The sequence below is a fragment of the Solanum pennellii genome, chromosome 11 (assembly GCF_001406875.1).
Source record: "Solanum pennellii chromosome 11, SPENNV200".
NCBI lineage: Eukaryota > Viridiplantae > Streptophyta > Magnoliopsida > Solanales > Solanaceae > Solanum > Solanum pennellii.
The window spans coordinates 62,020,919-62,048,338 of NC_028647.1; the positions used below are offsets into that span (position 1 = coordinate 62,020,919).

Consider the following 27,420-nt stretch of genomic DNA (forward strand, 5'->3'; position numbering starts at 1 on the left):
TTGAAAAATTCGAAATACAGTTCGATTGAATTAAGCTCAAGATCCATCTTTCTTCAATTTAAGGATCACTTTTCAAATTACAAACCTCAGTAAGGTGAAGGAACACTTGCAATGATAACAACAAAACAACTACATTTGATAACAACAAAACACATCTACTGTAAACCCAATCCTGCTAATATATATTTATATACTTTATTTGGTACGTACTATCAGAAGTCATGGTTACACTTTATATGCCTTGGAGAGGACAATGTTATTAGTTACATAAATGAGAATAAATTTACAACCTTCAAATAATCGCGTTACAACAATCTGGACATAATGTGACAGCCCGATTTACATCAATTGCACAACAAAAAAGAAGAAGAAATCATCGCGCAAAACTGAACATGTGTGATACTCACAGCTAGGGGTGCCAAAGTTAGCCCATGAAAATATGACACGCCCATTTGATACCCTTACTCGTGTCTCGAGTATGAAATCACTCAATCTTTTCCAGTACTTCCAACCTGGTTTTCCTCTTCCAGCCTTTCATTGTAGAGACGAGGTTGATTAGACCAACAATCTGACTTTTACTGTATTCCTGCAACATTTGAAAGATACAAAACTTCTTAGTATGCTGTCAAGATAACAACACTAACTAGATTTTGCACTTGAGCTTTTCTGTACCGGATGAGCACGTGACCAGTGCACAAATTCGGTTTCTGGAAGATAGTAGGCCTGTTCAATGCATTTAAATGAAGGTTAGTAATAACAACAATAACATAATCCTACAAGTGGGGTCTGAAGATGATATTGTATAGAGACCTTACCCCTACCTCGTGGAGGTAGAGAGGTTGTTTCTGAAAGACCATCGGCTCAAGTAACGCGTATCAAAGTAGTTTGAAAAGGAAAATACCGAAGTAAATGACAACCAAATAATGCGATAATCAAAGCACAAGAAACAACATGTATACATGGAGGGTAGTAATAATGGTTAAAATGTGATGGGAGGTAATATGCCAATGCGAGAAGCAAACAATGAAATTGTTGTGTATTTTTTGAGATAATTCACTGTTACAAGGCTCCTTATTACTGACCTTGATGAATGTTTCAACTATCTGTAGTTTAGGTCTCACGTCTACAGAAATGAAATGCTTCAAGCCATTTATCAATACCTGAAACAAAATCAAGATCAAACTCTGTTTCACTTGGAATCTAGAGCAGGCAGAGTAGAGACTAAAGCAAAAGAGACTCCTATAATGGTAAGTTGAAACCTGAAGATCTAATGACATAAGAGCTCGTCCTTCATCAGTACACCTCTTCACCCGAGATAGGCCTTCAACGAGAATTTCAGCCACATTATCTACTCCGTATTCTAAGAGGAGGTCTTGGACCTGGATATATTAAAAGGGAACAGAAGAAAATTACAATCTTCTCCTTCTTAAGAGACTCTCATCTATTACTCTAGCATGGAGGAAATTTCATGCAATGCATTGATAAATACATGAACCCTCTAGAGTGGAAAGTAACACGTTATTATCTTAATTTAGGTGGTCACAGTAGGACATCTAAGGAGGTCTAGAGTAGGACATTTAGTCAAAGATGAACTACAAAACCAGGTGTTTCAAACATGTTAAGACAACTCCATCAATTCAAGAGAATTGGTAAAAAAAAACCTCTAAACTGTATGAGTACCTAATCACCACAAATCCAGAATTAGATATGCTGAAGAAACTTTCAGCAATTCAAAAATGTTCTAGACATTACTCTGTATTCATTTCAAGATGCATGGATGAGAACACACACAATCAAGGAGAGTAGGTTCTCCGCATAATAATACACCTTTCGTCACAGTAGAGCAAGAACATCGAGTGCAACATGTTTGTAGGTTTTCCCCTTTAAGTTATGACAATGAGAGATATTGTTGAACAAAAAAATCTTTAATATCAGCTCATCACTAATCCTTTACTAGACAAGGAGATCGAAATTGATCGACTTCAGTATTGTGGCTCTTCAACCAACAGAAGCAAGAAAGAGGATTGGGAAGAAAATGTTAGGTGCAGGAGCAAACTTTATTTGCAAACAACATAGAACGACAGTTCCATGACCTCAGTTTCATATAAAATGTTGCAGACCCCACAGCTCACGTGTTTACTCCCCGAATTTCCCTAGCGTACTTATGATCTCAGAAATCTAAGTTCTAACTACAAAGGAAGTGGAAGTTGACTATCCAGATTCTGACCAAAGAACAAGGTAATATTCATGCAAAATGTTTGAGCAGCTGCTTGAATGTTACTCCCGTTGTCCCAATTTATCTATCAAACTTCCCATTTTTGTTTGTCCCAGAAAATAATGTCACACTTCCTTATTTAGAAACAATTTAATTTTTAAATTTCAATTTTCCACTTGATGAGATGTTTATAGCACGTAAATGTCTGTTTTGGACCACAATTTTCAAAAGTCTTCTCTTCTTTTTTAAAATTACATACCCAATCAAACACTGCCTACATAAGTTAGGACGAAGAGAGTAACACATATGATGTTCCACCACCAATTTTAACTCTTAACAGTTGGTGGTCATTACCTCCTTCCGAATTCCTCCATGAGCAAGCCTTGTTTTATAATGCTTAAATTCTCCAAGCAAAAGATCTACATATCTGCAGCACAAAAAGTGGATTAGACCAGGGGACACATGGACGAATATTGATGGTACTTTCTTTTCGGTTAGGTGCTGAGAGAGAGAGAGCTAAGTGAGAGCAGGCAATCTTATGGTCAATTCGATAAAAAGATCAGTATATTGTGACAAAATAGAGTGAAGTTCACCAAGAAATCAAACAGTAGAAAACTCCAAAGTAGCTAACTTTTTTGGTTATAATAAGCACCAAATTTAAAATAACAAGCAAGTATCAACCCCAAGCTAGTTGAGAAGTGCATAATCATGTTGATCATAATGTGCTACATCGCCATTCCCATTTAAGAAAGCTTGTTAGGTTTGTATTAGTTCCACTACTTAATGGGGACCATAGTTGCATACGAATCAAAATTGTTTGCAACTAATTAGAAAAAAAATGATACTTCATACAAATATATATGTTTAGTTTCTACATCGGGGAGCTACAACTAACGTATCTACCATGGGAAAACTTACTATCTCCAAAAGATACAGAAGTAACACAACAATACCATAACAATACAATCATCAGGTTAACAATCCTTTGTTTTCTTTCTTTTTTCCAAACGATTTGCAGAGAATGGAGCAATTTTAAATTCCTCAAATAGTGAAAATACAATAGAGTCAGCAATATATATAGTTGGTGAATTGAAGAGGTAGCCAGTTACTAAAAAGATTAAAATACACAAAAATGTCAGACGGTAATATTTAATGTGTCTTTGATAGTAATAGAACATTTAAACATATATTTTCTCACATATTCTAAACCTTGCAAGTGTTTAAGTATCTTTAATATGCTCGATGGCAAGTTTTTAATATAGAAAAGTGAAAAAAAATGGAAACTATCAAGTTTCTGACACAAACATGTTAAAAGTTCAGCCTTCTCAATTCTCTGTATAGCACATCGAACACATTTTCCATCTTAAGCGCGATTAAATCCAACCTTGATAACACAATTAAGTTCCTGTACTGCCTTAGCTATTTTCTCGGTAACTATTGAATATTTACCATCCTCGATGTTCCACACTATTTAACACTTCCTACACGCAGTCCAATTACGATGAAAAACATATAAAAGCTAGATTTCAGTAACCATTCATGAATTCTGAAAGGAAGAAGACTTCAGTACTTACCCATTGTGCTCTACTCCAAGCTCTTTCACCTCCCATTTAGCATTGGCAATCCGATCAATATACCTGCTTAAATAGTTCCAGTCAACATTACTCTAAGCACTTAAGCTTCCCTAAGCACTTAAGCTTTGCGATTGTCATGTTAGGTTAAATATAAGTTGGAAAGAAAAATAATGTACAAGTCTAACTACAACAAATATATAGATAACCAAGTTCCAACATGTGCTGGGAATACAGTCGCTGGCAAGTAATATAAGTCCTCGTAGTATGCCCCTGTATTCTCCAAATTCCCATTTTCTGATAGTCGGTATAAATATACCAACTATTTTCATGAGTTTTGCTGCATTTTCTAGGGACCAAAAGTTACTTTTCTTTTTCTTTACTTTTTTTGGAGGTGAAGAGGGATTCAGCGACAGCATGAAAACATAAAGATCCATCACTTGAAGAAGCGCTTTACAGACACTCAGAAGTCAAGATTTCCATAGAGGCTAAATAATTCCCATTATGGAGTTTTGGTTATTCACATCTCATTATTAAAATCCCAGTGCAAACCAAAGAGACAAGATGAAGAAAAAAACACACCATTCAAACTATACAGACAGTTAAAGCACAAAACTTCATACATCACGATTGACAGCTACTCCTAAAGAAGAGTGTATCAACATCATTCACCTTCGTAATAGCAAGGTACACCAGTTATCAAAACATAATAGAGCAAGGATATATATCTCACCCATTTATGTGGAGAAGTAATCTAGCAGTTGTTCTATGAATATGATCAACAAGGTCCGGTACAACATCCACCTATGTAAGACAAGAAAGAAACATTTCATCAGTTAATTGTTCTAAATTGTAAGTATGAAATCAAACAATAACGTAATGTAAGCATGTCCTTTGATCAAACTTGACACAGTCAACAACATTTCATTGCTTTATCACATACAAATACGTTAAAGAACCAATTAAACGCTTGCTTATACTATTCATGTGTACATTAAATGATATCATGTCTATCATTTTTGCGTGGTTGTGTTAGTTTTATCAGAAGCCTACACCACTTTTCCATACAGAGTGAACCAATAGCTCACTACAAAATTCTACATACATCAACAATCAGGACAATTACAAGGAAATTATCTTACAACAGTCGGAAGTCTGAAAAAGACATACCAAATGCACATAGAAATCCTCAACCAGTGCTGCATTATTCTGAAGCAGTGACTGAAGATGCGCTTTAGATCTATGTAATACCCGAGCAACAACATATATAGTGTCAGCACCTGCACATCTTTCCTGCAGCAATATTGATAGACATTCAACATAATCAAAGATTTGAACTGTTAAATAAAATAGCTGAACACGAGAACAACAATCTGCAGATGATGTGCATTCTGCTAAAGCAAGGAGAGACAAAAACTACATTCATAAAATATTCCTAGAGGAGAGTTTTATGGTTTTCTTTGTGATTGTTTCACCCTTACCCAATAAAAATGCATAATCCTACCCAAAATACTATATTAAAACAAATTAGTTGTTAAGAAAGTGGACCTTGGGCTTGCTTAATGCAAACGAGACCACGGCCCATACACTTCTAACACCCTTTTGAATTGCATTACCACGTAGTCTCAAGGCTTAACCTGGTAGAGATGGAATACTTTTTATTTTTTAACATAACTCTCCAAAGCTTACATTGTTAGAAAAAGGATACTTTAATTTTTGGAATAGTTACCAATATATACGATAAGGAAATCTTGTTTACCAAAAATGGCCGACGTATACACAACATACGGATGTGTATGGTGTCTATACGTATGTATATTATATGTATAGGTATGTATAAGTATGTATATTATATGTATATAAGTATAAAGTATGCATATACACTGGGAATATATTTTGTAAACTAGATGGCCCAAAGGTATTGGGCTGTAATTTCTCTAAATTTTGTAACACACCTCATATGCTGATCTGATTCTCTTCTTTTTTTTTCTTCGGTCAAGCACATGGAAATACTTGACAGATTCTAGAAACTGTCTGATTGGTTAATATGCTAAAAAAATAAATTTAGGGTCTAACTCAATCCCAAAAGCTAGATCAAGAAAATATTAGAAGGCAGTAGCTAATATGCTTGATTATTGTGGGATTCAAACATCAGCAAAGGGAAATGTCATATTTAGCCATAAGTTGCTTCACTTATATAGGCTGTTAAAGCAGTTGATATTCAGGCTCTACACTTGCAAAGGTTCGATGTCTGTGAGCCTTGATACTCAAGTTAGAGACCTGTTTATCTGTGGGATAAGTTTGAGATTTAGAGAGCATCTAGTTTTACAGAACCTCCTGATAGTGTGTTTCTAATAACCGAGAAATTCCCGCGGACAGGTGGAGGTTTGAAGCTCGGTAGATAATGGCCTCATCCAGTGTTTTGGACGGCGAGAGGTGACAAAAGGCGACAAGGGCCTGCCTTGCCAGGAGGCGAGGCGAGCGGCGAGGCGCTCACCTTTTTGAATTAAGGCGCCAATTAATACCAAAAATTAAAATTTTTAATTGCACATATAAATATCCAAAATCTTAATAGCAATAACATATATTAACAATTATTTAAATTTTTAAAACTAATAGTGAACAAAACACCGACTGAGTGAACAACCCTGTTTCCTACCACACTGAAAACAGAGCACAATAGTGCGTGAAAAACAGAGAAGTGAAGAATAAGAAGAAAATAAGAGAAGAATTAGAAGAGAAGAAGAAGAGAAGAACTGAAGAAGAAGAAATGTACATGGCAGCAGTCACGAAGCGGCGAAGAAGCAGTAGCCGCGAAGTCAGTTGAAGAAGGTCGCGAAGTCAGTTGAAGAAGAAGGTCGCGAAGTCGGTGTTTGCAAAAAGGAGGCAAACACGAAGGGTTCGCGACTGAGGAGAAGAGGAGGCAATCGAAAATGTGGAATGTTCCCCAAAACCCTAATTTTGGCTTTAAATTATAAATCAGACCTTTAAAAAATTAAAAAAATAAAAAGGCGGCCCAACCTTGTCGCAGAAAGTCGCCAAAGGGCGCCATAAGCTCGCCATTTTCAACTCACCTCGCCTCAAGGCAAATAGGCAAAAGTGCCTCGCCTCGCCTTATGGCCAAAGGCGAAAGGCGAGCGCCTTTCACAACACTAGTCTCATCCCTCTACCCTCCTCCGCTTAAATACCAGGCTTTTGTCCACAGCAGAGTTTAAATCTATGATGTGCCTAACCCACACATCACGTACTCTTACCACTAAACCAAAGCGTTGGGGGAAGAACCTCCTGCTAGCATTAAAAGACAAATTATTTACTATTGAAACAAAATGGACCTGAAAAGGTCAAAATGGATACAGAGCCAACCCAACATTATTTTATCAACACACAGTTGATTGATTGTTGTTGATTCATATTTTTCAAGTTGAGGGTTGGTGATTTGAAACTTAGTTTAGCCTTAGGCAAGGCAGCATTTATTGTACTGAAGCAGGTCAGCATCAGACAATCAAAGAAATCTGCACCAATATGGTTGAAAAAGTCTTCAAATATTTCTAGCAGCCGAAAAACAACTAACAAAAAACACTTCTACACCATGCCTTATAGATGGCACCCTTAACTCCATAAAGTTTTTAAACAATAAATTTAGTTGAACTCTGATTCAAAACCAAAACCAATAACTTCTCATGCTCTACAGCTCTTGATTAGGGAAGGACCACACAGATGAATGGAGTAGATTATAACACATCATTATTCAAGGTAAAATGAAGCCTGTAGTAATATAAACATACTGTGAAGAAAGGTGAAGCATTCAGATCAAGGCATGCCAAATATTACAACATGATGATGAAGCTTTAAGACGGACATGAAATTAGCAAGACGGAAGTGTATGCTCATTAGTTGTATTCACCCAAGAACATATTAAGTTTTTATGACCATTTATAGTTAACTCTGCTTCCAAACCAATACCATTTCATGATTTTGAGCCTGTTATAAGGAAGGACTACACAAGTGAAGTAAATTGTAACACATCATTACTCATTGCCGTTCATTTGACAATTGAAGGGAACATGAAGCCTGTAGGAGTTTAAACACAGTAGAAAGGTAAAGTAGACATATCAAGACACACCAAATATTGGAGATTGGACAACAATATGGGGTTTAAAATGGAAATGAAAGTAAAAGTTCAATTGTATTCTCAGGACTCAGGAGAACATCCCAAACCCACAAGCAAAGAATTGAGGAGAAAGATCAGTGACCAAGCAAGTACCAATACCAGTACAAGTACAGTTGTATCATAAAAGTGGACCAGATATTTGGAAAAAAACGTATCCCATAAACCTTACTTTTGTACAGAAGTAAGTACCTTCAGTCCCAGGGATGCACCAGTTAAGTAACTTGGTGGGCTGGTAGGAGTGACATCCATGTGAGAAAATGATGTACTTGAGCTTGAGGGAGAAGAGGAAGAAAATGATTGAGACTGGGGTTTCATCCATTGGTCACAATCGTGTGTTATTCGTAATAATGCAGTCTTCAGTCTATCTGGGACCATGAGGGAAACAGGTATTTTATAAAGGGTAAAAGGCAGACCAAAATTTTAATATACAAGAAAATGAATGAGGTAAAAAATTTAAAAGAAAGAAAAAATTGCAATAGAAGAATGAATCACAAGTAATTCCTTTTGAGAGTGTTGGAGGAAGTGAATGAGTAAAAATACTTACGCGACAGCGTGTCAGTCACAGCCTTTCCACTTGGATGAATACTTTGGTGACCAAAGGTCTCAAAGACGAAGTGAAAGAAGATCCCAAACAATTGGCAAAATCCCTGTTGAGGAAACCACTTGTTTAAAAAAAGGATGAAAAGAACATGAAAGCAAGTCACCAGACAGAAAGAAATATCTAATTGGAGATAAATGACATCCAAAGGCAGTAAAAGTACCTTAAAAAACTCAACAGTAACAATCTCTAACTTCTGCATCAACCTTGCATATTTATCCAGTGACCTGTGTTGCATTAATATTCAGCTTGACAGAATTCTTCATCATCAGCATATCCAAGTATGAGCAGTATTTACCTCAGGAGGCTAAGTGATGATCCTGTTTGCTCTTTTATTTGTTCATTGTTCCAATGTGAAGAACGACTTTTTGAATGACCAGGTTTAGAAATCCGGCTAGGTAGTTGGCTATCTTCATCAATAAAATCAGCATGAAGATCTTCATTTTCATCTTCTGATAAAGTAGTATTCCCATTGACATGATTTACATCACTGTTTCTCAAAGAACTCTTATCCAAAGAATCTTCATTGGAGTTTCCACTTTCTTGCATTGCAGATCCATTAGGCAAACAAGACTCCAAGTTTTCCCTGGAACTACCATTTAGTTTTGGCAGAAATGGATTTCCACCCTTAAACCAACTTGAAAATCCATTTCTCTTAGAGGATTTAGTTTGGATAGGATGTACAGGCTCGCGTTCTTGCAGCAGTCGAGTATTCGGAGAGGTCTCAGATGAAACTATCAAAGCTGCTCCATCACCGACAAGCCCAGCGAAGCTTACTACTTCGATCGTCTCTGGCGGCAATATCAGCCAATGCTCCCTTTCCAGCACCATCTTGAGAGCCTGTATGAGGAAAGAAAAAATCTTATTGAGTAGAGCCTAGAGGTGTAAAATACAGATACGATAACTCTTTTTTCCAGATAATGAAGGGTCTTTAATGTTCATATTATTAAATTTAAACCTGACAATGACTTCATATAGAACAAGCTTAAATGAGTTAGGTTGCATAACCGATCCCCATTTCTCCAAACACAAGCCCCGGTACAGATGATGAACATTTTCATGAATTTGAGGTTGAGTACAAAGATCACCAAGCACAATTTTTCACTGTCATTACAATACTAACAAATAAAGTGTAACTGACTGCTAGCTTAGATGAGCTTTCATGGATGAACTTGCAGAAATGACACTCAGGCAAAAAAAGGCTTGAACAATTATATTTTATGCAAATAACAAAAAACATTACATGAAAATTGAGGATCTAAGAAATATCTTCCAGACACTATAAAAGTCCATATTTTTTGTCATGAATTTCCACAGGTCATTCTTCCAAGTAAGAAAAGTACTCAGACATAGACCAATTCACAGGGCTATCTATTATACACATGCGACTTAATAAAATCTCAACGAAAAGCGTTGCCTCTTCCCTTGAAACTCAAAAACAATCACTAACATGAAACTATTTGACCATTCATTACAACTCTCATCCCCCACCCCTGGGGCCGTAATACAAACAGTTCTGCATAATACTGGTATAATTGCATGTATAAGTCTTGGTATAAACGCATGTATAAGTCTAACTTACATATATATTTTGCCGATGGAAAGCAGCTAAATAACTTTCACAAACAGATTTCACTTTCTGCCTGAACTCAACTGCTTCACTTCCACAAAAAGCTTCCCCAGCCAGTACAAAAATGTTTAAATCTTCATAAGTTATTAAGAATTGATGGATGCTAGCTGAATGAATAGCCGGAGAAGAAAGCAAGACAGCTGCACGACTTGTTGTAAGTTGCCAAAGATTCTTTCGACCTCTAAGTAATGTATGTGAAACAAAGGTCGTAGCATCTTTCCTCAGCTGAAACCAGGGGGATCCACTGCTTGATGCTGTACTTCCATCATCCCTTGCCTCTTCAACCCTATAATTTATGTTGGATGAACCGTGCATGGCAGTGTCGGATGAAGCAACAGAAGTAGTTGGTGGGTCTTCAACAGAGGCTAAAGTTGGCGCTCTCTCTGTGCTTGGTGACGAAATATCTTCCTGTTGTCAATCACAACAAATTTGGTTAATGTGTCAACAATTCCTAGTCTTGTATCTTAACCTTTACTTAATATATCCGGGAGGGGGAGGAGGCAGACTGCTCGTTTTAAGGAAGTGTTCTGCAGGCTTGAGCTATTCTAATGTAGTTCAGACATAATAGTCTACTTAGTTACTAACTAAAATTCAAGCCTGTTTCATCAAAATTCATTCTGGACTAGCTTCTCTACTGAACCCTTACCATAAATATTCTATTTTCAGGTACAACCTGACAGGACCATAAACCTTCTACAGAGAGAAAATGGATAACTATTCAGTATTCACGCAACTTTCATAAGTCAGGCTCACGAAGGAAAAACCAACAGCATCACATAGCAAGCAAATTTATTTATTTTTTGAAATGGTATATATCAACCTTATCTTGAAACAAGTAAGGTGAAGTAATGGGATTTTAGAAAAGAGGGTGCTGCCCACGCAAAATTGTCATCATAAGAAAAGATACCATTACCTATGGAAAGGCATAAACTTTGAGGAAAAGTTGACTCTTCTAGCAGCTAAAATGATTACTTTTAATTTTAAAAAAAAAAAAGAAAGGTTGACACTTGGTATGGTACACCATTCTTCCCAAAAGAGACCACAAGTACAGAGGAAAGAATACCATGCAGAGATGGAATAATTTACAAGGTACACCTACGGTCACCATGAACTAATAGAACTTATACATTTGGACCTAAGGCATACATCCAAGGCAATCGGGTGCACAAAGCATCCTGCGTTCACGCAGGGTCTGGGGAAGGGCCACACCTCAAGGGGTGCAATGTAGACAGCCTACCCTAAGGCATTAGTGGTTGCTTACATAGCTCGAACCCATGACCTACAGTTCACATAGAGACAACTTTACCGTTGCTCCAAGGCTCCCCTTTGTCTAAGCATACACCTAAGGCATACATGAAGCACTTAAAAACCTGTCATGGAGTAAACATTAATCATCACTATACACACCTTATCCTCGGGCTGGAAGCTCTGTATTGCATGATATGAACACATCAACCTAAAAAGTACAGCTAATGTTGCTAGCAAGCATTGCCTGAACTTGGATTCAGGTATCTGAGTGCACAGATCACTATACGTGAGCCTGAAAAAATGGGACACAAATGACAAATCAAGAGTGAGAGAGAACTGAGAAGAAAACCACAATTAGTGGAGGAAGTAGAAAGGCATGAAAAATATGTACCTAGAACTGTTCACATTGTTGTTATCCAGATCCTGCAACAAGAGGAGCTGTCTTTAAACAAATAAAATAAAAAATTCAATTTTCTTCAAATCTCCTCCATCAAAAATGGTATGCAAACTAAGCTTAACTCTAGTCCTTGTATACCTAGTACTTTAGCCATATATCCCCCAAAACTGAATACAACACACCTCTTGTACAGTAGTCTTCAGCGCTGAGTGGGTTTCAGATAGAACCTCCTGCATAAAGAAACTTTGTATCTTCTCAGCAAGGCCAGCGACATCTCCAATTAGTGCATAAGCATCAACTACCTGAGATCAGTGCAAACACAACAATGAAAAATAGAACCAGTCACAATTTAAAAGAAGAGAGGAAAATGTACTCCTTTCAAACAAAAAGGTATATTAAAAGTCAATTTGTTCTAAAATCCAATAGCAATTGAAGCAAGAAGCTTAAGTAGTCATTTGGTTTGAGAAAAAATTATAAATGTCAGGATTATAATACTAGGATTCAACAATAATGGGATTATTTTGTGGATATATAAAGTGCGTACATTCAACTCTCCCAGACCCCACTAGTGGGATTTCACTAGGCATTGTGTCGTTGTTGGTTCATTGGATAAAAATGGGATATACAGGTTATAATGTAAAAAATGTGTTTGGTTTGGTACTAGATAAACTTGGAATAAATTTTGTTTCCAATTATTACTTGGGCCTTCTTAATGGACTTTGGAGAAGAGCTTTGAGAAGGGCATAATTGTCATTTGGTTGTTTTATCCCAAGATTGTTATCCCACATAGAATGTGTACAATGGTGGTAGAATTATTCTTAGATTACTTATACCGGAAATTTTTTTTTAACAAAACATAAGATAAAATAATCCCATATCTTATCTTGGGATTCTTATCCTTATACCTTCACCAAGCTACTCCTTAGGTGGTGCATATCTCCCCCCCCCCCCCCCAGAAGAAAAGTGAGTGTGTGTGTGTGTGTGTGTGTGATAGAGAGAGAGAGAGAGAGAGCTTCTACAGAAATATCAAGGCATTTGCCAACATAAACAGTGATTCAAGAAATTGAAAGACCAGTTAATCATTTGTGCATTTACAAGAGCAGAACCAAGGAGAAAAGAAAGGAATGAAGAATGAGAGAAAAGCATATACAAAATAGATTTTGAATAGACAAGTAGTCTGTCTCCCCATTCTCTTTCCAGTTACCAATCAGTACCCTGGAAAGAAAATAAATACAATGATATTTTACCAATCTATAATGTGAAGAAGGCTGATTCACTCACAGTTACATAGTTCTCCTCTTTGAAATCCTGGCACACTCCTAATAGAAGTGAATCCAGCTTTTGAAGAGTTTTCCCTAACCAAACCTGCAAAAGTTTTGTGAATATCAAAGAGCATGATCAAGTTGTTCACATATGAAAAGATCCAAAACCACCACAAGCAAAGATGAGAAAAAGCAACCACAAAGAAGAGGAAGGGGAAAAATTAGGTGAACAAGTGTAAAAACTAGGAGAAGATATGCAAAAGAGTTTCTCAAAATAAGAGAAGTTTTTCTTTGTTTAGATAAGGGATCCAATTAGTTACCTCAACACCACGGCTCATCTCTTGTGCGGCAGAAAGCTCTGACAGTGTATCCAAAAGTTGTAAATATTCTGATAGTACTTGGAATGCCTGCAAGTTCGTTGAGTGTACATATGGTATAATCATATAGCAAACATGATAAACCATAAGAAGGAACTATATCACTAGGCGGAAGAATGCACAAGATGTCATGCTAGATGCTACCCTAAGTAATATCAGAAGTTGAATGGACCTTTGAGAATCTTCCTTCCTCGACAAGAGTTTCAAGTGTTGATTGCATGTCTAGTGCATGGCGTAGCTCAGTCAGGACAGGAAGAACATCCTACAAAGACAAACAATTCTTAAAAGAATCATTACACTCCGAAAAAAGGAGGGAATTCTAGACTCTATATGGAAAACTAGTACATCACAAAGAGAGATGAATAAGAACACCCCCATCTGAAAATAAGAAAAAAGGAGAGCAACTTTACACATCTACTACATGAAGGTAGTAGGATAACAATGTTCCATTTTATTATTTACCAAAATACCCTTATAACTGTGCCAACACATTAAATTTAAGGCCATTTTATCTTTCATCAAAATCCTCCCATTGCTTCTCTAGAATTCCCACTCCTAAATAGCCATTCTGAGTTCTGACGAAAAACAAGGACTGTATGACTAAGTTTATCTCCAAGACTCCAACAATGGCTCTTCTCAAATTTCACAGAAATTATATCTGTGCATTTGTACAATTTTAACACTGAAGAAGCAGACGCATCTTACTGCTTGTTTTTCATTTATATGTTACATTGAACTAAACGTTGTCAAATATTATAAACGAAAAAGTCGAAAGTGAAATTTCGTAGCATGAACTCAAGCACAAGGACTTATTTGGAACTGAATATAACCCCAAAAGAAAACCATTCAACAATTCTCATAGATTATTCATAAAACCTACTATGGACCGTCGCTTCTATTTCGTCTTCCGTTATTTTCTGTTGCCTTTCTCTGTTCTTGAAAATCGAAGGCCCAACTAACTCATCTCTCGACGCCTGGGATTCTTTTAGTTATAGTTCTTCGCTGAGAAAAAGAATATGACCAAATGGGTTTCAATCTCCTTCCCATAATCATCAACAGGCCTTGAATCATTCTTTGTATTCTTTTTTTTTAAAAAAAAATTAAGTGAATTGGAATTGCCTAGAATTTCAATATGGGAATGCAAAAGGAAAAAAAGGAGGCGGAAAGAACTAGAAAGTAGAAAGCAACCTGATGGAGAGGAAAGAAAGCTAGATTTAGTTTTTTAAGATGGAAGACAAAAGTACGCGGTTCACTAATGTGTTGACTATGTATTATAAGGCGTATTTAAGAGAAACAAAAAATGGGTACAATGCTTAAATGCTACCTTCATGTAGTAGTAGGTTAGCAAGACTCGTATATATACACACAGACAGTCAGACACACTTAAATGTTCAAGAAAAAATAATCAAGTATACACCTTATATTAATATAAATATTCAGAAAAACAAGAAAGTGTGTACTTTGAATATTTCCCGTTTCTAATGCAAACTTAAGGAATTGCAATAAGGGAATAAAAACTTGGAACTGTGAAAAGATATTTACTGCTTTTATTATGTTACCATACAACGAAATAATGCTGTTCTTATCATTAAAATGTTAACGCATTCCTAGTGTTACTATACAAGGAAATAAAGAGGTCTTTTAAGTAATTAAAAAGGTAAACCAATGAATAAACGGAAATGCTGAAGATTGTTAAAGTTAATTATAACTACAATTTTATCCAGCATATAATACACGTATGAAGGGAAAAATTATCAAAACTTCATGTTGGAGCATCATGCTTTCGTAATAGTATAGATATGTACATTTGTTTTTTTTTTGTTTTTTTTTTTAAATGGTAACTGTCTATTCCTCAAGAGTCAGTACACCGATCAGTATTTACAACGTATACTTCAAATTCTACTATCTTTTACTAAATTGAGTCTAGTACATCAATTAAGGAGATAGTATCATTTAAGTATAACTGATTACACCAAAAACAAAGTAGCATAAGAATTTAGTTTGACTTTTTGCATACTTCCTTTCCTTCCATATTACCCACCATATGCTAGCTGAGACAATTCTCCATCTGTCTCTATTCTAGGATTACTTTCCTGCTTCCTCCCAACTCTGAATTGCTTCTGTGATCTTGGCAGGCATGGTCCATGACATACCCTTAAAGACTCAGGAATAACCTCCATAGTTGACTTGTGATCTTGCAGTGTAGAAAGAGATGATTAACTGTCTCGGCAGTTTCCCCACAAAAGAAACATCTAGAACATAATGGTATCCCCCTTTTCTTTATGTTGTCCTGAGTCAGTACAGCCTCTTTGGCTAACAACCAAACAAAACATGCCACTTCGAGTGGAATTTCTGACTTCCAGATTCCTCTCCATGGCCAGTGACTTTGAGGCTGATTGGTGTGGTTCAACCAGTTGTATGCACAACCCACCTTAAAACTGTCCTTTCGATTGCCTTTCCACCACAAAATGTCCTGACCTCCTTCCAGTCCATTAAATTGCCCAATGGTGTTGAAAAATCTGCTACCCTTTGAACCTCCCAATCATTTAATTGTTTTCTAAAGATGAAGTTCCGCCCTTGAGGAGTCCAGTGATCTACTATGGTCTTCTGTTGGTGAGATACTAGAGAGTATATATCAGGATACAAGGCCTCTAGCCTACCTGCCTCATGCCAAGCATCTTTCCAGAATTTTGCTTTCTCTTCATTCCTCACTTTGATCTTTGTGTTAGCCTTAAACTCAGACCATAGAGATCTAATGGATCTCATACAGTAACCCCATATGATGTAGTCACTTCTTTGGATGAGGTAATCCAGTTATCTTCCTCTTCATATTTTGCTTTAATGACTTCCTTCCAGTAGGTCTGCTATCCAGTGTTGAACTTCCATAACCATTTCATTATAAGGGCTTTGCTTTGATTCAACAAATTCCTTATTCCAAGACCACCATGCTTCTTTCCCACTATCACAACATCCCATTTAACCAAGTTGTAGCCTATTCTCTCACTGTTTCCTTGCCAAAGAAATTTTCTTCTGATTTTATCCAACCTAGTGATTACACTTTTGGGAATTGGGAATACTGATATCATATAGGTTGGTAGTGAATCAAGAACAGAATTAATCAAGGTCAACCTGCCACCCCTGGAATATCCATCTTGCTAACTTCATTTCACATTTCTCAACCACATTGTTCCAGATTTCATATGACTGAGATTTGGCCCCCAAGGCATCCCAAGATATGATGTAGGCAGTGCTCCAATTTCCCCTCCTAGAACCGCATTTAAAATTTTTATGTTGTGTACTTCATTAATTGGATAGAGGTGGCTTTTCCTCCAATTAATGTGTAGACCAGAGAACCCCTCAAACAACACTAGGATCACCCTCAACATCTTTAGTTGGCCTTCATCAGCATCACATAATATCAATGTGTCATCCACAAATTGTAGATGGGCAGTTTCCACATTATCAACTTCAAGTCTGCTGACTTCAAAATCTCTAAGCCATCCCCTCACTTAGCTGATTTGATCATATTGTTTAGCCCTTCCATAGCAAGTAGGAAAGGAAAGAAGACAAAGGGTCTCCTTGCCTTAGTCCCCTCTCTGCACTAAAGAAACCAACACGTATCCATTCAAAAGTACTGAGAATCTCACAGTAGTTATACAATGTCTGATCCATTGGATCCACTTCCTCCCAAATCCAAATCTCCCCATTGTAGTCAAAAGATATTCCCAAGTATTCCTGGTTTCTTTTGCTTTTGTCTGGAATCCACTACCTCATTAGCTATCAACATTGCATCCATGATTTGCCTTTCTTGGATAAAAGTCATTTGTCTTGAATCCACAAGTTTAGCCATTACCCCCTTTCATTCTCTCTATTAGAACTTTAGCAAAAAGCTTATAGATGCTGCCTATTAAGCTGATGGGTCTGAAATCTCTCAATTCCTTAGCACCCTTCTTCTTTGGGATGAGAGTAATAAATGTTGCATTCAAACTTCTTTCAAACACTTCCTGCTACATATGTACATTTGTATTGTATACACACACAGAAGGGGAGAGAGAGAATGAGTGCGTATTGTTAATGAGATGGTTGGACTCCTTATAAGGCTTGGGCAATCCTCCTCCCTTAGCGCTAGTTAGCTTTTGGAGTGTGAGTTAAGCCTAAAACCTAATTTAACATGGTATCAGAGCAGGCCCGTTCTCACCCAATGTTGGGGCCCCCAAAAATTAAATTGTTCACGCACCAGATGGCGTGAGGTGGGAGTTAAAGAATGACAAAAAGTTCCACATTGGTGGTTAATGAGATGGGTGGACTCCTTGTAAGGCTTGGGCAATCCTCCTCCTTTTGAGCTAGCTTTTGGGGTGTGAGTTAGGTCTAAGACCTAATTTAACTGGTACTGCAATCAATCATCTGGTGCAAGAAAAGTGTCTTTTCTCCTCGATATGTGTGCACGTACAAATTGGCCAATCAGCAAATTCAACATTACATTGCAATGCATATCACCACTGTACCAATGTTCTAAATTTGTCCTAAGAAAGTAGAGAGGAACTTGTGGAAAATTTCATTGAGAGTTCCAGCAAAGTTTGTCCTCCAGGTGGAAACACATAAAATAGCAATATTTTGCTTTCAAGGATGCAAAAAGTTACCAGATCGTACAATTTATTTGAAACTAACTTTAAAATATGAAATACTTATATGAAACATTAACAGGAGAAATGTGAAATTCTAACCATTGACGAGGAATGACATGGAATATCATTGCTGAGTAAGGAACAAATATATGGGCCTGCTTGGACATAATTCTATTACTTACCACTAAAGGTAATACATATGTTTGTTTCAGGAAAAAAGAGGTTGTGTGTTGTGTGTATGTGTGTGGTGGGGGGGGGGAGCAATAGTATCAGTGATCTGTGAAGGAGATAAGCATGGGAAAGTACCAAGAGTGCTTGTTTTCTTTTAGAATTGTTGGAGACAATGAGATCCCTTGAAACCTCATTCCTTGAAGAGGTTAAATACCGGCGACCATTCTGCAGAACTCAAAAAAGAACAAAGTTTGGAAAACTGAGATGATCCTGTTTCTAACCAAACTGTTACAAAAACTATAAAGAAGCAACTCGTATTATCTTGATACAAAGAAAAATGTAAAAGGTGATCTATCACTGAAAGAGCTTGCAACAATTAGGAATCTTCTTACTAGAACAACAAAGTTCAAATGCAACAACATGAGCTTCTTACCATGCAAATGACATTCGCAATCTTCAAGTCTCTTTCTAGTTGTCTCACAAGATCCATTCCCTTCACTGCCAATATAACAAAAAGATTCAAAATTAGAGGTAAAAGTTCCCATGTTAAGTAAATGAAAATAACCAAAGAACTACTGACTTCCTATTTAGGGACTCGTAAAATGTTTAACATCAATTCCATCAATAATGTTATTCTGTAATTCTATAAATTTTCACAAGTTAAGCAATTCAAAAGTAAGTATGGAAGAGGGGAACGAAGGGGGACGGGGGGGGAGGGTAACTATTTTTTATAAATCATTAGTTGGAATGTGAGGGTAATGAATAACCCTAACAAAAGGGCCATCATCAACGTTCATTTAAAGGAATTGGGTGTGCTGTTCTTGTATGTTTTCAAGAAACTGGCATGGAAATGTTGTTTGACAGTATTGTAAGAAGTATTAGGAGAGGAATGTGGGTGAAATATGATTTTGTTCCAGCTAGTAGGGATGGAAATGGGTCGGGCGGGTTGAGCCTTATCCCACAAAGATAAATAAATTGAGACTTGTATTATGTCTCAATGTATTTATCTTTCAAATTATGTATTATTACACTAGTGACTTGTACACTTGACAACCAAGTTTTGGGGTATTTGAGAATGACTAAGTTTTCCACGCTTGTGTTATTTTTAGTTTATTTCCGCATTTCTTCGTATCATTGGGTTTTAGGATAACTTGTCTTGGTGGGATTAGACGGGTATCATCATGTCATTTTTTTTGTCGTGACACACCATTTCTTACCCTTTTTCCTAATCTTTTACACATCTAAACAAGATACAAAGTAATAGAACTACTATTGCACAAAGAAATTAGAAGTATTAAATACACAAAATAGACTGAAATAACATCAAGAATCAATACTCAGAAAGCATTAACCAAACAAATGTGGATGAGACAGAGACCACAGTAACCTACAAGCACTTTTCATGGTTCTACTAGATTGAGGGGGAAAACACCAAGAACAACTCTTACCCATTACTTCATGATGCTCCATAACATGCCGAGACAAGCGCTCAGAAATTCTGTCCAGCTGTGATAATCTAAGAGTGGCCTATAGTTTAATACATAGCAGAATCATTTTTTTAGTAATGAAGAATTCACTAATACAGTTGATACATATCTTTGATACATATCTTATAAAAGCATACTGGTAAAAAGTTCCAACGTTCTTTTATCCATGACAAAGCCAATTATATAAGGTGATTTCTACATTTTTTTGTACTATGAGTTGCGTTTCTTATGAAAGGAGAATTGTTAACAAAATAGGAAAGCAGCTGACCAAAAAAAACATATACGCAATTCCATCAAATAAAGGAAAAATCCAAGAAAACCAGCTCCATCATGTCATTGCAGATTACCAACTCATAAGCCATCAAACAATCCCAACTACTTTTTACAATGAATAAATGTGAAGCAGAGTGGGATAAACAGAGTGGAGTCTCCAACTATTTTACTCTTACCAAATGTACAAAAGCACGAAATATTAGCACAATTCCAAGCTTACCCTATTATTGAACCGAGCCCAACCAAGCTTACTATGCACCGAGCCAAGTGCAGCTCGACCGAGCTCGATCGAACTTTCCATATTATACTAGGTACAGAATATATATAATAAATAAGGGAAAGACTTCTCGAACTAATGGTCTTAAACATGTCCCGACAGGAGATCTCTGTGGCTATAAGCATGTCATTAACACAAGACAATCTTAAGAAATGGGGTTTTCAGTTGGTCAACAGATGCAATATGTGTAAGGAAAGTCTAGAGAGTGTCAATGATCTATTTTCTACATTGTTCAGTGGATACTAACCTATGGAGTACGTTCTTTTGTATTTTTGGTTTAAAGTGGGTCTTGCCACAACACTTGAGAGAGGCATGAATAAGTTGGAGCCTGTGAAGAGCTGATAAGGCCATCAAGAATATCTCGAGGATAGTTCCTGCTGTGATTTTTGTTGTTTGAGACATGAGGAACTGAAGATGTTTGGTGGCATCTCAAGTCCAAATCACTCTCAAAGTAAACGTTAATCGTTTTTGTTGGATCAAAAGTTAACACTGTATTTAGTACTGAGCAATTTTGGACTTTGTTAGCTCCTAGTGAAAGGTTGACAAATTGTAAAGGGGCTGTCAAATCTTCCTTTTGCACTTTCAAATCTCTCTACCTCCCAAGGTAGTAATGTTTGCGTACACTCTATCAGTCTACCCTAACCAAATCCACTTGTGGGTGTACACTGGGTATGTTGTTGTTGTGTCATAAAATAAAGATGTGTATTGCTAATTGACATACAGTTTAAACATAACAAACAACAATCAAACTTGTATAATGTGTCAATAACAAGTATTCAGATGGAGGATTCTCTCCCTCCTCCACCCAAGAGAAAGAATTGAAGTAATACCTGATCTTCCAAGTAAGCTAATTCACTCTCTTCAGATGGCATATGCTCCAGAATATGTCCGACAGGATCAAATTCCTATACATATCCCAGGAACTATCACAAAAATTGTAGTCATATGGATTGCAACTGCTTAAGTACAGGGACAACTAAGGGGAAGAAAGGAGATAAAATGAAGTAATAGATGAATAAAAAATAGATCTGCAACAAGCTGGCAATGGGGGAAATCATCATCTGTACAACCTCAACTCTGTCCAGCATTATAGCTCCCACTAGCATGTCCCCCCCATCCCACTGTGCATGAGAGCGCGAGTGCGTGTGTGAAATGTTTGTAGAAATTTCAAACATTTGGAACCCATAATTTTGAAATTGTAATAAGTTCAGGAATAAAAACCTAAATGCTGGACCCATCAAATTAAAATTCAGCATCCACCTTTACAAGGCTAAAGCAATGTCAATTTTTAACCTAGATCTTCTTTCTTCTGTTTTTTCTGGGATTGCTTTTTTTCAGTGATCCACTAGAGAATGTACATGACAGAAATACATATGACTACAATATTTATTAAGATGCAGAAGGTGAACCTCTTCATAGAATTCTTCCTCCAGCTCCTCAACAACTTGACCAGGAGGTTTGCTCCCATATATTGAGCTCAGTTCTTCCGAGCTTGATGAAAGAGTGTATCTCTGATGAGGAGGTAGTCCAGCTAGAACACGTGCAAGTGCAGCAGCAGCTGCAGCTCGTTCAGGAACCTGAAGGAAAACTTTCATCTTGTGAAAAGGGAAAAAAAAAAGGCGAAGATTATTCATGGCATAGTCATCAGAATAACAGTAGAAATAACGAGAGTGCAAAAAAATGTTAACCTTATCATGATTTCTATCCCTCCCTTAGAAAGAAAAGACTGAATTATGGCACTTCTATTTCCAGTCTACCAAACACAGATGGAGAATGCATGCAACATGTTCATTGTTCTTTAATGCTTACACCCCAAAAGTTAACAGATGAAGAAATCTTTAGTCATAAGATACAGTGTACACATAAAAAAGAAGTAGATACCTTCAAGAAAAGTACATAACATGCCATCCAATTTCTACAATCATTACTCTTAGGTATACCAACCTTTTTAATGACGCTTAACCCAATTCCATTGAAGGTGGAGAAGAGAACAAATAGTCTTAGAAACAATTTATTTATTTATTTTTGAGAATGGTAAAGCTATATTCATCAGCAATGAGGGTATGCTGGCAACCAAAAAAAAAAATAAGAAGGCAAGTAATCACACAATTACAATGAGCCTAGGAAATCTACTGATTGATCTACTTCATGTATACCCTCTTCTTTACACCAAAAATATAGAGTATTAATGCAGTTTTCTTTTACTTTCTGCATTGGGTTAGTAATATTCTCAAAACATCTATTGCTTCTCCCTCCAAATTGACGACCATATGCAAGAAGAAACTAGATTCCACCATTTTTCATGTGTTTCACTCCCCCCTCATCTCATCCAGCAGCTTAGTAGATCCGCTGAAATAATTTATTGTGGGATGGCAATGCTGAAACTAGAAAAATGCATCGGCAAAAAGTCAAAAGATGCTAGCCCCCAAGGCCTAGCTTGAGTGGTAAAAGGCGGAGTATTTGTGGCTTAGGTGGCAAGTTCAAGCCCCATAGCACGCAAAGCGAAGCTTGGTTTTAAAGTGGAGAAGGGTAGAGGAGCGGGCTCATTATCCACGGAGTTTAGAAGGTTGCGATTGGTCCAAAGGGCCGGTCACAGACGGATTTCTCGGTTATCAAAAAAAAGTCACCAGATGCTAAATAGGTGGTGTCCTTGAGGTGAGGAATATTCAACGCAAAACGGATGCATGAAATAAAATGTTGCAGAGGCTTAATGAATGAAAACTGTTCTATAGATATCTGTAATTATCGCTAAGAGCCTGTTTGGATTGACTTTTGGCTTGTTTTTATTATTTTGACTTAAAAGCACTTCCTTATCCAAACACTACAAAAATTATATTGGCTAAAAAGCACTTAAATAAGTCATATAAACAGGCTGTAAGTATGGTAAAAGACAGTTTTAGAGATCCTAAACCTGATAATTTTCCTTATGGAGCTGATACCCAGAAGCAGATTGTTAATCCGTGGGGACGGAGAATAATACAATTAAACTGACAGGTGGGGAATGGGAAAGGGGAAGAAAGTCAGATTATGGAAAGACTTTTGGAGAAAAGCTGGACTGCTTAAAGACCTCTTTCCAACCCTGAATAGCATTGCTGTGAATAATAACCGATTGTTGGCTGATTACTTGTCTAATGTTGGTCGTAATATTCAGTTCAGACTGGGAAATCGCTGAAGCTGGTCTATTTCTGCAAAATTCAGCCTGATACTAAATGATTGCAAAGAAGACTCTCAATATTGGTGCTTTTTCTTTTTTTATAAGTTAAGTATTAAAGACTCTCAATGGTGGTTAATGAATTGAGAAGGAAAGCTTACTGTTAAATCCTTTTATGACCTGCGGCAGAGAGAATCAGATGAGTGCGTTGATTATTTACCTTGGAATATGCTGTGGAGAACTAATGCCCCACCCAAGTTGCTTGCTTTGGATGAGTTGCCTCACATAGTACATGCTATCCACAAAGAAGAGGCTTTATGTAATGCAACATGTGCTTTTTATGTGAATGTGCTGCAGAAACTGTGAGTATTTATGGCTGGAGTGAAATTTACTTGGCAACTTTGGTCCTTATCTTTTAATGTTTTGGGGGGTCCATTGGCCAGTGCAACAAAGCTTCAAATATTTGATTAGTGGTTGACAGGCACAGATGATTAAAAGAAAACCGATTTGCCAATAAAATAAAATTTGATGCTTCAAATATTTGATTTGTGTGTGGAACAAGCTGAAACAGTCAACCATCTTTTCTTACATTGTAAATGGACAGAACAACTATAGAATGTTCGCTAGCCTAAAAAGGATTAGGTGGGTGAAACTAGATGTTTTAGAGGAGTACTTAGTAGCTGAAACAGGGATGGAAATGTTACAAAGGAGGAGCAGAGACGGAAGATTGAGTCCCAGCATGCATTTGGTGATCAATCTGGAAAGAGTGAAACAATAGGAGCTTCAAAAATGTACAAAATAGTCTTCAGGGTTTCAAAATGAAGTGTCTAGCTCTATTCTACTTTTTTGGTGTAAACATAGTTTATTAGCTCAAACGGAAGACATCTTAGATGTTCTTGATTGTTAGGCAACACATATAGTTTTGAGCTTTTGATAGATTGTAATACTTTTGAAGGGGAACTACACTTTTGGTTGTAGCATACCTGTGGATATATAGAGTAAGGTAACCAGTTTTTTAAAAAAAAATTACCTTGCCATGATCCAAGAAAGGAAGTATACCACATGTGAGAAGCAGAGCATTGCACTTCTAGCATTCATGTGTGTATACCATAAGAGAAAGGAATGTGGAGAGGTTTCAGAGGAGAGGAACATTACTTTGTACAACTTAGAGCTTAGTCTTAATATTAGCTTAACTTTAGGAGCACCCACATTATTCCTATAAGCATATTATTGATATCTTCTTTTGAGAACCATAATTTTGTCTAGGCTCTCTACTTATTTATACCTCTTTGTACGGCGGGGGGTCCTTCCAGCATCAAATAAGCATTACGTTCATGAAAAAAGGGAGGATATCATGAATGAGACCACTACCAAGTAAAGTTTTTTGGCACTGTTATAGTGCAACTTTAATATATATACATATATATATATAATAAAATAAAAAAATAAAAGTAGCTAATCTCAGGGAGCTCTATAAGCTTTTCAATAACCACAAAAGACCTTCTGGGTAAAAACAGCATTTTTATCGCAAGCAAGAGCTTGGAGATGCTCAAACACTTCCATAACTATCTTATCTCACCCAATCGCTTAAAGTTTTAATCAAGTTGTAGTCTCCAATTTTCAACACAAAAGTGAACTCCATTCTGATATCATTACCGTAATTTCTAACACAACCACCTCAAGGACAAGTTTTAGTCTATATTTTTTACACTCAACCATCTTAGAACACCAGCTGCCTCCTACAAAATTAAACTAATTCTAATCAAATTGTACATTTCATTGTTCCAAACCATTCAGATAACTCAAAATTACCTAGCACCTAAATAACACTACCCGCTGAGAAATAAAGATCACCATAGACAACCAGAAGCTGATAGCAATTGTTCGATCACATGTTTGCCCAAACACACATACTAGTGCCCAATGACTTAAAATCTTGAATACGCCTCCAATACAAAATTAGCAAAAAAAGTTGTTCAGATGTCGCGGATGCAAGATAGAGATATCAGGTTCAGCTAAACCAAGTAATTTTGACACGAAGCATAAATTTATGAATAGAAACTACTAAATTGCAACAAGTAGTAAGGCAGAACTTATGCAATGGGTGGTTCCTGGTATAAAGTTGAACTAATTCTAATCAAAATTTTACATTTCAATGTTCTAGACCATTCAGATAACTAAAATTAGCCAACACCACAATAAAACTATACACCAAGACATAAAGATCAACATTTAGACAACCTAAAGCTAATAGCAATTATTCGATGTATTCACTGACATAATTAGGACTTAAAATCCTGAATCCACCTGAAAGAGGGCAATCAGAATTTACCTCCGGACGATCAGAAGAAGAAGGGAGAAGACCAAGAGATCTAGCAGAACGAACGGAACTCAAAATCTTCTCTCCAACTTTAGACAAGTCCATACCGTCGTCGCCTCCTTGAGAGAAGAGCAAAGACCCCAAAAACAAAAACCTAGATAATTCAAACCCACCTTCGCTCAATTGACCGCCATTGAAGAGAACAAGTGGAATCAAAGGAAAAGGCGGAGAAGAATTTGACTGCATTTCAATCCACAATTCCCAAATCAACCCTTTTCGATCTCATACTTCTGAGATCCGGATCAAAGAAGAAAAAACTCTTACTGTTGTGATTCTTTTACAATGGCTGGCTTCAACACTCGCAATACGATTGAGAAATTGTTAATATTCTACTGATGTAAGTGAAGAAAAGTCTGCAAATTTGAGTTGTTGAGTAGAAAAATGGTGGTGGGGTTAGACTTTTTTGGTTGATAATTTTGGTGGTGACATGTGAGAAGAAAGCAAAAGGTAAGAAGGAAGATGGCTCGGAGCTCAAATTGGTCGTTTTGGTGGGACTTGGTAATTACATGTTTATTTACCACCTTGTTTGATGTTCGATTTGGTGTGATCGTCTTGTTATTTTAATATATATTTATTTTATTTTTATTTATTATTTAATAATTATATTTTATTATATATTTCATTTTTTTATAATAGATTTATTTTATACTTTATTTTGTTTTAGATTGATCATTCAAATATGAATGTGTGATATTATATAATGATAGAAAATAATATAATTTTATCTCAATATTGTATTTATTAGAAGAATATATTATGATACAATACAACACAATTGATACAGTGTAATACAATATAATATAATATATTATGAAATAATACGTAATAATTATTCAAACAAAGTGTTGAAATAGGTATTTGAATAGTCTAATTTACGACGACAACAACAATAACATATTATCGTATCTAATGTGTATGAGTAGAATAAAGTGAACGCACATTTTGCTTTTATCTCTATAGTGGAGTAGAAAGATAGTTTCTAATAAACCATATATTTAAGACAAAAATAATCTAAAATAAAGATGTAACGAAAGTACCAGATACAATATGTCACGACTCAAGGGTACACTCTAAAAGTAACATATAAAATATCTATATATTATAAAAGTAATCAATGAAATAAATAAATATATTTAAAATAGTGAACGAATAAAATTAAACTGATGGGGCGATATTGTAATTTAGACAATAAATAAAAAGACAAAAAAATTTACTCATAAATAGCATTTGGTGAATGCCTATGCCTTATTCTCTCAAGTCTTTCTATTTAGGTATGAGAAAAGCATATTTTCAAGTTTCCAATTACATGGCCTTTTTAAAAATCTCTCTATATTATAAAAGTAATAAATTAAATAAATAAATATATTTTTAAAATAATGGACAAGTAAAATTAAAATAATATAGTAATTTTAATAATAAATGAGATGACATAAAATTTTACTCAAAAATTACATTTGGTGAATACAGTTTATGCATTATCTACTCATCTCTTTTTATTTAGGTATTTGAAAAATATTTTTTTAATGTTTTTAACGATATGACATTTTTATAAGAGAAAATATTTATCTTTTCTTCGTATTATAAAAG

General features: G+C 36.1%; 1 protein-coding gene across 2 annotated transcripts; it reads right to left on the minus strand.

The window, feature by feature from the left end:
• Positions 1-156: 156 nt before the first annotated feature.
• LOC107004793 (syndetin) lies at positions 157-26,330 on the minus strand. 2 transcript variants are annotated; one of them, XM_015203144.2, is made up of 25 exons: positions 25,786-26,330; positions 21,712-21,897; positions 21,133-21,207; positions 19,714-19,792; positions 18,699-18,763; positions 18,401-18,490; positions 13,642-13,731; positions 13,413-13,499; positions 13,112-13,195; positions 12,013-12,132; positions 11,825-11,856; positions 11,593-11,725; positions 10,138-10,593; positions 8,854-9,395; positions 8,719-8,782; positions 8,502-8,604; positions 8,147-8,322; positions 4,957-5,079; positions 4,520-4,590; positions 3,790-3,852; positions 2,570-2,642; positions 1,260-1,379; positions 1,083-1,160; positions 673-723; positions 157-586 (listed from the first exon to the last, which is right to left on the minus strand). In XM_015203144.2, exons 1-25 carry the CDS (start codon positions 26,017-26,019, stop codon positions 485-487), a joined length of 3,297 nt encoding a protein of 1,098 aa, XP_015058630.1. In that variant the 5' UTR covers positions 26,020-26,330; the 3' UTR covers positions 157-484. The 2 variants fall into 2 exon arrangements, with proteins under 2 accessions (XP_015058630.1, XP_015058631.1); XM_015203145.2 differs by having other exon boundaries at positions 485-586; positions 21,712-21,879.
• Between the last annotated feature and the right edge of the window lie 1,090 nt (positions 26,331-27,420).

Excerpts from the sequence above, each read along its gene's own strand:
- LOC107004793 (XM_015203144.2), bottom strand. The coding sequence starts at position 26,019 with ATGCAGTCAAATTCTTCTCCGCCTTTTCCTTTGATTCCACTTGTTCTC. Across the intron at positions 2,643-3,789 it reads CTTGGAGTAGAGCACAATGG|ATATGTAGATCTTTTGCTTG; the intron begins GTAAGTACTGAA and ends TTTGTGCTGCAG. Across the intron at positions 587-672 it reads ACTGGTCACGTGCTCATCCG|GAATACAGTAAAAGTCAGAT; the intron begins GTACAGAAAAGC and ends CAAATGTTGCAG.